This window comes from Sylvia atricapilla, chromosome 7 (assembly GCF_009819655.1).
Source record: "Sylvia atricapilla isolate bSylAtr1 chromosome 7, bSylAtr1.pri, whole genome shotgun sequence".
Lineage (NCBI taxonomy): Eukaryota > Metazoa > Chordata > Aves > Passeriformes > Sylviidae > Sylvia > Sylvia atricapilla.
In genome coordinates this window covers 33656381-33668420 of record NC_089146.1, presented here as the reverse complement: position 1 = coordinate 33668420, position 12040 = coordinate 33656381, and the positions used below count along the sequence as shown (strand labels likewise).

Sequence of the window (12040 nt, the reverse complement as noted above, 5' to 3'; positions counted from 1 at the left end):
TGATTTCAAGACAGTCATAATATTTCATTAAGTCCATCTCTTTAGAATCTTGGCAAAGATTAATTCCTTGAAAGTATATTCTACTTAAGAACTTGTCATATCTATCATAATGAAAGATGAGTCTTTCAGTATTAAACATATCTTCACTAAGGTACAAGAAAAGCAGGGAAACTGATTTTCTCTGTAAACATTTGAATGCATAAAAGATTAAAATAACAGATTAGGAGCACTACTGGAAGCAACTTCAATTTATTTTGGGTTATGGTTGGTTTGGTTGATGTTGGTATTTTCCATTAGCTTGCATTCTACTGCTGTGTTATAGTAATATATAAAATCAATGATCATTCAAAATAATAAAGAATAGGGACACTTTTTTGAAACACTTGTGATTCCATGTAATGATAAACACCATACATATCATGAATACAATTTTGTTTCTGTCTTTTTGGCATGGGATATTTGAGATTTTGGCCACTGAAGAAAATGGTGGAAGATTTTCATTCTAATTGCCACCCCTCCCTGTTTGTTTTCAAGCTGATTTTGCACTGGCAAAATGATATTCTGTTGTTTAAACCTCATATTCAGTGTAGCATGATCCTGAAGTTTCACTTCTTGCTTTTCTTCACCAAAAGTGAAAACAGTCTCACATTTTCCTCATGAGTGCTGCAGAATCAAGCTGTTTTATGCAGTGTTCTTGTTTCACTGTCTTTTATCCCCTTGACTTTCTGTGAGGACATCAGCATTTTTTGCGACGAAAGAAGACTAAAATGTCAAACCAAATGCATTAAACCAATCTTCAACAAAGATGTCGTTTAAAATTGGAATCTGGTGTTGCAGAAGCTGGGAGGGGTGGGCAGAAAGTTGTGCAGGTTCATGCTGAGCAGGTTTGAACTTGGGAGTCTCAGTCAGTGCCTGGGCATCCACCAGAACTGTTGTCAGTGGAACTAAACTTGCCTGGGATTTCCCTTCCCATTCTAATTGATTTTCTCTGCATAATTAATTCATGGAAGAAACCCCCCAAAATTTTCTAGAGCAGCTTCGTTACCTGATTCTATCTGTTCTCTCTTAATTGGAAAATAAAGTGTGTGACATTTCTGTTCAGTCTCGGTGTTATCAAAATTTACAGCTAAACCCTCTTGGCTGTAGGAAGCAAGTAGAAAAATAGGTTGGGACAGGAGCACACACACCTGTAAGTGTCAGCATTCACAGTCTTGGCACTTTCCATTAAAATCCCTGCTTTTGTTGGTTCTAATTTAATACCTGCAAGATTTTAAAGATTAAAACTCTTTTTCTAATCAAGAGGCTTTCTTGCATCTCTAAACATTGATGGTCATCACAAATTCCTTTTTCCCCTTTTGAGGCATGATCTGAACCCTGGTTTGACAAAACTGAAGTCATTTAAAAATTTCATCTGCTGGAGTTATTTTGCCTGAAAGTTGATCATTTATCTGACATCATGGGGAATGGGTTGTGTCTACTTCCTAGAAAGATTTTTGTTTTGCAAACCCATGCTAATTAAAAGTCATCTATTGCAACATTGCTCCTGTGGAGGGCTGTTGCAGTAGAAGATAAAAGAAGAGAGATGAAAAAAAGCAGAAATTAAAAGTAATTAGAAAATTTTAGTATTATTTGGTGTATTCATCAGATTTTGAGATTCTGTGATGCCTGTATGCAGTTTTGTCAGCATGCAAATAAGTAGGATTGGTGTTGTTTGGAAAATTAGACTCTAAAGTGCTGTGGATGATGCTTGAGAGTATAAATGCAAGTTGGTTTCTTTCTGCTCATCAAAGAGGAAAGACATATTAATAGAAAAGAATAATAATAAAAAAAAATCTGTATATTGCTTTGAAGGTTTTTTTTTTTTGTCCTCCTAAAGTTTGCTTCCAGTCTGATTTCCTGTGTTTATTGTCTCTTTTCTCCAAGGGAGATGCATTAGCAAAGCGTGGCTATGTGATGGCGATATTGATTGTGAGGATCAGTCTGATGAGGATAATTGCGAGGGCTATTTGTGTGGACCACCAAAATACCCTTGTGCTAATGATACCTCCATCTGCCTACAGCCTGAGAAGCTCTGCAATGGGAGAAGAGATTGTCCTGATGGATCTGATGAAGGCGATCTTTGTGGTACTTCTTTCAGACACCTTTTTCTGATTGCTCATGACACTGTCTGTTGCCATGCCTCCTGTTGAGAAAAAGCTCCTTGTACTGAAATCTTGGCACTAAAGCCTATGTGAGGATCTTTGTTTCGTTAAAATCGTGCTGAGTTTATGCTTGAGGGTTTAGTTTTTTCAAATAAGGCAAAGGAGACGAGTCTTTCATTTTCAAACCCCTCAAAACTTTCCTGGAGGTGAACAGTTTAAAGGGCATCAATGTGTAGGAAAGCACTTCAGCTCCAAACACAAGAGCTTGAGTTAATACCATAGAATGGTTGGGCCTGGAAGGCACCTGAAAGGTCATCTCATTCCAACCTCCTGCTTAGGCAGGGACACTTCTGTTAGACCAGGTTCCTCCAAGCCCCTTTCAGCCTGGCCTTGGGCACTTCCATGGATGGGGCAGCCACAGCTTCTGTGGGCAACCTCAGGACCAGGGCCTCAGCACCCTCAAAGTCAAAATTGTCTTCCCAAGGTCAAATCTAACCTGTCTTCTGTCAATTTGAAGCCACTCCTTGTCCTGTCACTGCAGGCCCTTGTCCAAAGTCCCTCTCCAGCTCTCTCGGAGCCCCGGGGGCTCTGAGGTCTCCCTGGAGCCTTCTCGTCTCCAGGTGAACACCCCCAGCTCTCAGCCTGTGTACAGAGGAGAACTGCTCCAGCCCTCAGAGGGGTTTTGTGGCTTTCCCTGCACTTGCTCCAAAATGTCCCCATCCTCCTCATTGATGGGGGCCCCAAAGCTGGATTCAGCCCTTCAGGTGGGGTCTCACAAGAACAGAGGGGAAGAATCTCCTTCTTTTGAGGTCCAGATTTATTCGGTGCTGCTCAGGACACTTTTGGTTTTCTGGGCTGCAAGTTCCCATTTCCAGGTCATGTTGATTTTCTTGTCCACTACCACCACCACTTCCTCCTCCTCAGGGCTGCTTTCAATCCATTATTTTCCCAGCCTGTTTGTGCTTGTGATTGCCTTGACTCAGTGCAGGTCCTGGGATTTGGCTTTTTGAACTTCAAGTTGTTTGCACAGGCCCCACTTTCCATGCCTGGCAGGTGGCATCTTTTCCTTGCTGCATCCCTTGGACATCTCTGTCTCATCAGAAATGTGCTGAAGGTGCCTCAATCCCACTGTCCATGTCCCTGACAAAGGTGTTGAACAGTGACAATCACTGAGGATCACCACTTGGATATGAAGCTTTGCTAAAATCTTGAAGGGTTGCAGTAAAGCTACCAGATGAATGGTTGCACATCAGATAATTTAAAAAACAAATATAGAAATCTGTTTCAGAATTTATTTCTTTTTTTGCCAATCTTGGTGGCCTTTGTAGGTGTTTGAATTGACTTTAGTATATACAAGATAACTGACAGCTTTTGCAGCCCTTAATTACTGTTTTTCCATGTTATTTCAGATGAATGTTCACTAAACAATGGTGGATGTAGCCATCAGTGCTCTGTGGTTCCTGGAGGAAGGATTGTGTGCTCCTGCCCTGCAGGATTCAATCTTACTGCTGACAACAAAACTTGTGAGATTATGGATTACTGCACCAGGCACCTGAAGTGCAGCCAAGTTTGTGAACAGCATAAAAACACTGTCAAGTGCTCATGTTACGAAGGCTGGAAGCTCAGTAAGGATGGAGAGAGCTGTGTTAGCACTGGTAAGTTGAAATTTGGTTCATGTTCAGTATTCAGGATGTTAATGGCTGTGATGGCCATTTACTGAGAGCTTCTTTGAGTTTTGTGGGGTTTTTTTCTCCAGCATAAGAAATTCATGGGATTGTCCAAACGTGGGGTTGATTGTTATCTGAGGGCTCATTAAAACTGTCCCTGTTCTTGATGTACAAAGGGGTATTGAAATCTCGGGCTGTTGCTAACCTAAGAATGTTAATACTAGGTGTTTCTAGGAATGTTAATATGGTATAATTCTGAAATTGTTTGAAGCTTTATACAGTTTTTCATGGACAGTTAATATGCCTATACCTATATATACACACAATTTTGCACTCTATATAGGGATTTATTATGTATTTTTAAGAAATGGGTCAATCATTATATTGATCACTAATGGCTGAGGGTTCAGAAGGTTAATTTTGAATGTGCAATTATATGCTGCCTGTTAGCATTCAATATTCAAGCTGTTTTTTCCCCTGAGGCATTCTGGCACTTGTTTTTTGACAGCAATAAGAGCCTGCTCAGCTCACTAATCAAGGTGAAAATCAACATGAGCCAAAACAGGAGAGGGGAATGTAATCCCCTCGTTGTTCACTGTTAATAAGTACTGATGCATCATTTGGAAACTGTGTTAGGGGTGTGTTTTTCAGGTGCAGTGTTGTGTGTAAAACAGAAACATAAATGTGCAATATGAACTGTTATCACACCTTTACCTTCCTGGTTGGAACTTGAAGTATTGAGTTTGCTTTCTAGATTTCCATAATTCAGTTTTCTTTGATTTAGAATTCTTTGATAATTTTATTCTATATTATCTCTATTCTTTCATAGAGTTTTTACAACTCTGAACAGAAATATCTTTCACATTGTCTTTTGCTTATTTGAATATTTCACAAATCGGGAAATATGATTAGGATATACTTTATTTATTCTTACTCTGCAGTGATTGCTGTTAAAGTTCTTGCTTTATGTCACTGCTTTGGTCTGATTCTCAGTGATTTTTGATCAATCTGATTTCCTACATTATGGACGCTTCCAGTAACTGGAAAAAGTGCATTCTTACTGGGTTAGAGAAATGAGAGGATTAAAATAATTTAAGAAAGTATTAGCAACTCATATGAGGAAAGCTTGAAACAAACTTTAAACCAAATCAAGTAGAAATGACCAATGTTTGGAAACTAAATGGGGAAAACAAATGAAATATCCTCACTTGTGCAATAAAGAAAGAAAAGTGAGACTACAGTTTCTCAGGTTTCTTAAGCCCATGAGATATTTCTGCTTAGTGTTTACTGATGTTGGTGAGAATCTGAAGTTACAAATTGATTTCTCCAGATTTTTTTCAAAGAATGTAATACTAAATATATGGTCTGAGACCAGTGAAGTCTGCTGATATAAAGAAAAATGATACCTTTCTTTACAAACTGTAATGATACTACCCTAATGCCATCAAAGCCATGACAGGATTATTCCATATTAAATATGGCCTGTGCTTTTAGAGGCACAGATCATCTTGGCCCTGTTCAGTTTATTTAATTCAAAAGGCTTGGGAAGTTCTCTGCAGGACAGATCCCCTGAGACATCAGTTGTTGACTGTGTGAAGGGCATTTTAGAAAAGTGAGAACAATTTTGGTTTCTTTTGTGAATCTGTGAGACTCAAAATGTCCCCATCATTTAAGTCTCTGGGCGTGAGATCCTGAATGAACTTAGAATGAAGAAAAAACTTTTCTATAATACTATTCCAAATAAAGTTCAAAGTGACCTTATGAAGATAAGCTGTCCCCCAAATGCCAAACTACCATTTCAATGATTTCAGTTGTTATGGAGTAATTCTTAGAACAGCCATGGTGATTTAAGGTGCCTTGAACCAGGAGTAGGTGTCTGTTCTATTAGAATAGTAACTTATAATCTGTTTTCCAGAAGAAAAAATAAATTACTCAGAAGAAAATGAGAATGCTGGCCTTTAGCCTTTTTTTTTCTTCTATCTGAAATAGGATTTTTCTGTGTATAAGAAACATTTCACAAGTACACAGCAATAACATGTAGAGTTAGTATGCAACACATTTTCAGAATATGGTAAGACATTTGTTTGTGAGCCCATTAGAATGGGAATATGAGTGCTGAAAATGCAGGAATTATGTGATTCTGACTTTTTTTTTCCTGATTGCATTTCAGTATCAAAAAATGTGTTTGTCAGAGGAATCTAATGACAGAGAAATATAATGAGTTACAGAATAATAAGTAGATAGAGAACTGTTCAATTCAAGCTTTTAGCTCTTTCTTGTTTCCTTTTCAAAGCCTTGTTTAGTTTTGTCTGCTGTATCTCATTTCTACTTATGTTATCTTCATTTCTTGAAGGTTTTATATGTTGTCTTTTTTCTCTTTCAGAGTTTCTTCACTTTCCATGTCTCTTGTTTTCATCTCGTTTGCTTGTTGCTGTTCTGGCATTGTTAGATGCTGATTTCCCAGACATTAAATGTTTCCTTTCGATTTAAATTTGTATTGATTGAGCTAAGAGTGTGTTACAGAGCTCCATTATTCAGATAGAAATTCAATACAAATTATATATTTCCATACTTGTGTTCCTGGTTTCTCTTGGAACACATTTCAAAATAAGTTTGCTGAATTATTGCACTTGCTCTTTTAAATGGTAATAAGCATTCGGGGGGAAAAAAGAAAGATACTGTTTTTAAAAGATATTTAAATTTCATGTTTGCCTTCAACCTTTCAGCCTGTCATCCTTTTCTAAGCAGTGGAAATTGTTATATCACTGCACATACATATATATTATTATTATTTATCTTATTTATTTATTTTTAAAGAGTTGTCTCTCTGTTTGATTTGTCTTGGCTAGTTTGAAACTCAATTTTGCTATCATTTCCAGGTATCTCTCAACACTAAAATGGAGAGGGGAATAGCACAATCCTCTCTGAGCTGTGTCAAACTTTTAATGAAGGTTTTGTTCAGAATCTTTATGAAGTTATTGTTTTTCTTTGAGGTAATTTTTGTAAAAGCACACTGTGGATTGTTTGCTGTGCTGCTGTTGCCATAGCAAACTTCAATCAAACAATTAGGTTCAGTTTAGAATTTTTCCTAAGGAAGAATTTTAAATTTACCCACTGGAAAATGTGAGGCATTATTCTTTGTGGAATCTTTTGTGATGGCATTGTTTAGGCTGTTTTCTTCTATCAGAGGGGAGTTTTTTTATTGCTTTTCATGTAGTTAATACTTTGTTTGCCTCATATATTTTATGCACTAACCTTTATGGAAAAATGTTTGAGACATTTATGAAATCAGAAAAATCATGCATTTCTGCACTTTCTCTAATGAATTCCTAACAGTTCATTTTCCTGAAAGTTCTAAAGAATGTAGCCAATAACAATTACATTGCTTATAGACTTCATAGAAGTGCTTTTAATCAGTTTGCAGAATAAAAAAATAATTTGCTCTCATTTTCTAAAAAAGCATCAGGAAAATAATATCAAATTTTGAGTTTATTGGGTGATGAAAACATAATTTCAAAAAAATTTTTTTTGATTGAGCCTGAAAATTCCAATTTGCTGTAAGGAAGCTGATTTTATAGAGCCATTGAATGATCACGTTGGAAGGGAGATCAAAGCCTAGCTAATACTGCTGCTCTTTATCTCCTTTCCAAGACCTTCAGGACTCCTTCAGTGCTAAACTGCAAGTTTCCCAGGGGTGAAATGTTTTGTTGACTCACTCTCCAGAAGATTTTTGTTTTTCTGGTCTTTCTGAGTCTTCTTGGTCCAGTTTAAGCCTTTAATCCTTGCCCTACTTGTTATTTATACAGAAAACAGGATTTTTCTCCCTTTTTTCATAAGCCTTTTATTTCTTAAGGGAATTTTACTCTCATCATCTTATTCCATTTTTTTAGACTAAGCAGTTCCAGATTGTTCCTTCTCCTCCCTTGCAGGCCACAATTTCCAGACCTCTTGGAACACCTGCTCATTTCCTCTTGTATTTCTGTATAGATTCACACCCTCCAAGAGCTGTGTTCAGAGAGGGACACAGTGTTGCAGGCTGTTGTCAGCCAAACCTAAGGTCTTGTTTTCATTTCAATTGTAAATCCTGTCAAGATCTCATTGAACTTTAATCCTTTTCATGAAGATAATTTGCACCCCAGGTTATTTATCTTAAACTGTACTTCTTCTACTTTGAAAAAACCAAATCCAACATAGCACACGTTTATTAGGTTTTTCTTTTCTCCATATGTGTTGTTAATTACTGAGAACTACAAAAAAAAAATGCTGCTGGTGAGGATTATGGCTTGAGGTCTTGTTGCCAAAAAACCCCATAGTTCATTAGCCTCCTGAATAATAGCTGCCAATTGATCAGAATTTGGAAGTACCATTAAATGTGTCTCAAGTTCAGATAACTGGTGCTTGTGAAACAACTGCTAATGCCAGCGATCCTGTTCTGCACTGAATTATTTAACCACTGCAAAGCTTTGGAAAATTTGCTTTGCAGAAAGTCAATCATTGCTTTAACAAGCAAGAAGGGTCATTTGGAAAGTTCAAGCCAACTTGAACAAGTTGAGAAGAAGTTGAGAATATTGAGAACAAGAGCTCGAAGAGCAGAAACACAACTCTTCTGACTGGCCTAAAACATCCCAGATAATTGTGTGTGTGTGTGCAGTGAGTGTCAGGAGAAGAGGAGCTGCAGGAGGGAGTGAACAGTGAAATTTTCAAGAGATAAATTGGGTATTTTCAGAACTCTCAGGAACCTTGAGAAGCAGGAATATTGCCCTAAACTGCCAATAATCTTTTACATAAATAACTTTATTGTGTGGAAAGCAAACCTCCCAGTATAATCTGTGTTTCACTCTAGGAGAAGGAGCTCAGGGTTTTTTGGGGGGGAACAACTACTTCCCCACAGAAAATGATTGCTGTGAAAAAATATCAAAGTGGACACACTGAGTGGACTCAACAGTTTATAGAATCCAATTTTTTGTCTTGTTTGTTTTATTAACACAGCTACTTGCTTGAAAAACATTTCCTAATCTATGTAAGAACTATAATAAAAAAAATCAGTTTCAGGGGATGGTTGACCAATGCTGATCGTGTTTATGCACTTTGGTATCAACTCACTGGCACAAATCATGTGGCATTAATTCAGTAACAATGGAAGGAGGAAGTCGTTGGTAGCTGGATTTGTGTTGCCATGTATCACTAAGCACACAAAATGTTCATTTTTTTGCTTTTTAGTTTAGCATGAGGGGTTTTTTAAGTGCTCCAATTGAAAACACAAGGTACACTGTATATTCAAAAGGTACTTTATGTATTAGTAAATGTTTCAGCTGATTGGCCTTTGAAGCAATCTGTATTTTAATGGTTTCATTTTTCTGAACCTTTTGAGAAGCAGATTTTAAATTTGATAATGTGACTTTTTAAAGCTGTAATTACAGACTCACTGTGCTAGAGCTACAAAATACAGTTCAACTGTTGAGTCTGATATTCCAAAATTTAATGTCTAATATCTCTAGTTGGGATCAAAGATAATGCTAGAAGGGAGAATTAAGAAGTCTGTTAGACTAAAAAAGTAATTGAAAGACTCCTTATCAAAAGATGAATTGTTTTAATCATCTCTTTCTCCTGATAAAGTATTCTGTTGTTCACCTTCCACTTGTCATTTATATCAATTTGTAGCAATATCTTTTTTTATTATTCCTTTGAAATGTTTAATCCTCGTCTTCCAGATCCATTTGAGGCTTTCATCATTTTTTCTATTCGACACGAGATCAGAAAAATTGATCTTCACAAGCGTGACTACAGCCTCCTAGTTCCTGGTTTAAGAAATACAATAGCCCTGGATTTTCATTTCAGTCAGAGTTTACTGTACTGGACAGACGTGGTGGAGGACAAAATTTACAGAGGCAAACTCTCTGATACTGGAGGTAAGGACTGAATCTTTATTTTCTTAACAGCAAGAACACCTGAAGTTACAGGGTGTTGGATCTGATCAACTGTAACTGAGCTGCCATTCACAGAAACACAATTTATGGTGGCATTCTGCCTTTGAAAAGGGGTATATCAAGGCTGGACTTCATTTCCAGCCAGGAGAAAATAGTTACCAAAGTTTCCTTTTGCTGTATGGTCTGGGGGGAAGAAAATCACAAATGCAAAGAATTGGCCTTTCTTCCTGGTCCAATGAGTCCAATATTGATTTATTTCTTCTTTTTTAAAAGTTTATCTTTACTTTATTAAAAAAGTATAGGAGTTTATCAGATGTCTGATATAATTATCTCCTCTCACTGGGTGAAACATTCTGCTCCAAACTTTTATAGTGTCCAGAAAGACTTTTTTCTTGGCTCTGCTGACATAATGATGGCCTATAACTCAATATAATCTCATAATATATACAAAAGGGTTTCTATAAAATGCTTTTTGTTGAAATGTATGTTCCAGTGCTATCCTCTAAAAGGCAAACCCCAAATAATCCAGAATTCACTGCAAGAACCTCTGATAAACTTGTGTGTCCATCTTCACTCTACCAGTCTCTACATTAGTTCTTCAAGAATCTCTTCTCCTCTTCCTCTTCCTTTTTTTTTTTTTTTTTTTTTTTTTTTCCCCTTTTTTTTATTGTTGGGTTTTTTTTTTTTTTTTTCCTTTCTTCTTCTTCTTTCTTATTCTTTTTTCCTTACTCTTTAAGGTGTTAGTGCCATTGAGGTTGTGGTGCAACATGGCCTGGCCACTCCTGAAGGTCTGACAGTAGATTGGATAGCAGGAAACATTTACTGGATTGACAGCAATTTGGATCAAATTGAAGTGGCAAAACTCGATGGCACTTTGAGGACAACATTAATAGCTGGAGCCATGGAGCATCCCAGGGCCATTGCTTTGGATCCCAGATATGGGTAATTATAAATAATATTTTATTTTTTTGCCTGTTGCAAAATATTTTAAAGATGTTTAATTATGATATTTGTTTAATTTCCTTTTTTTGCTGTGAGTTATAATTTCAATTGATCTTTGATAGTTCTTGAAAGTGTAATGTGAATGATAAAGTGTCCATTATTAGTGTGTTTTTCCTAAGTGAAATGGATTAAAAACTTGTAAGTCAGGAGATACAGGGATCTTTTTGTTGGCAAATAACTTACTTTGCCATGTTGTTTCTTCATTTAATTTTTTTTTTTCAATGTGACTGATAACTAGCATTTGGTCTAACATTTCTGTGTGGTTAATGGACAGATTTAGGTGATTCTTCTCACTTAGAGACCAGTTTTTTGGTTTTTTGTTTTGGCATTTTGTAGTTATTTTTGTTTGGTTGGTTGGTTTTTCGGTTTTGTTGATCTGGTTGTTTGTTTGTTTGTTGGGGTTTTTTTGGTTGGTGTTTTTGTTTTTGTTTTGTTTTTTTTTCTTTTTTTGGTTTTCATTTCTAAAGTGGAGATATTGCTTGCCAGCTCCTGTCAGTATTTTTTCTACCTATTCATTAGGGGTATGCTCTAAACCAGAATATTATGTATATTCAATAGCTCAATTCTCTTCCCAAAATTATTGCTCTTTCAGAGAGGGGGAAAAAAACCCAAACAAACAAAAACATTCAGAAAAACACAACAAAAGCGACAAGCCACCAACCACAAATTAAATGTGGCCAATAATATCACAACTGACCTGTTTTCAAAGTGATGATATTTAATTATTTTAGGAATTTTCTATGGTCTGTCCTGTGTCTTCACTGAATATTTCTCTCAGAAGCAAAGCTGTGAACATAAAAATAAAGATTGATAAAGGTCCCAAATTCTGGGACCTAAATTGTGAATTAGAATGTATGTGCTTTAATGATTAAGGCTTTTGTGCCCTCAACTGAGATGTTAGAAACCTTATTTACAGTGTGCATCGCTTATCTATAAAGATCTTTAAAAAGAGGCATCCTGTGGGCAGAAAAATTGGCAGAGATGTTGTTCAAATTAAATGGTTGGGAGGAAAAAAAAAAAATAAAATCACCACTCTTCTTGAAACTGAAGGCTTAATCTGCCTTTTGAAGAGCTAGGAGCAATTGATGCTACGTTATGTTAGAAGTCAGGAAAGAGAAATAAAATCTTTCAACGTAGACAGGAATAGCTCCTCGATCCTTTCACAGATGAATATGAGTAAACACAGGTGATTCAGGGAAAAGGGTTGTGTTTGGGGAGCACAAATCCTTATCCCAGTGCAGGCAAAGCTGCACTGGGGCTGAGCAGGTGTGCTCAGTCCCCGCAGGTGCAGATGTGTGTGGAA

General features: G+C 36.7%; 1 protein-coding gene across 1 annotated transcript in view; it reads left to right on the top strand.

The window, feature by feature from the left end:
- The window catches only part of LRP1B (LDL receptor related protein 1B), a 271488-nt gene that overhangs the window by 78251 nt on the left and 181197 nt on the right, over positions 1–12040 (top strand). Inside the window, exons 16-19 of the mRNA XM_066323173.1 lie at positions 1924–2124; positions 3551–3796; positions 9520–9717; positions 10473–10677. Coding sequence (XP_066179270.1) covers positions 1924–2124; positions 3551–3796; positions 9520–9717; positions 10473–10677 — 850 coding nt within the window. The remainder of the gene's footprint in view (positions 1–1923; positions 2125–3550; positions 3797–9519; positions 9718–10472; positions 10678–12040) is intronic.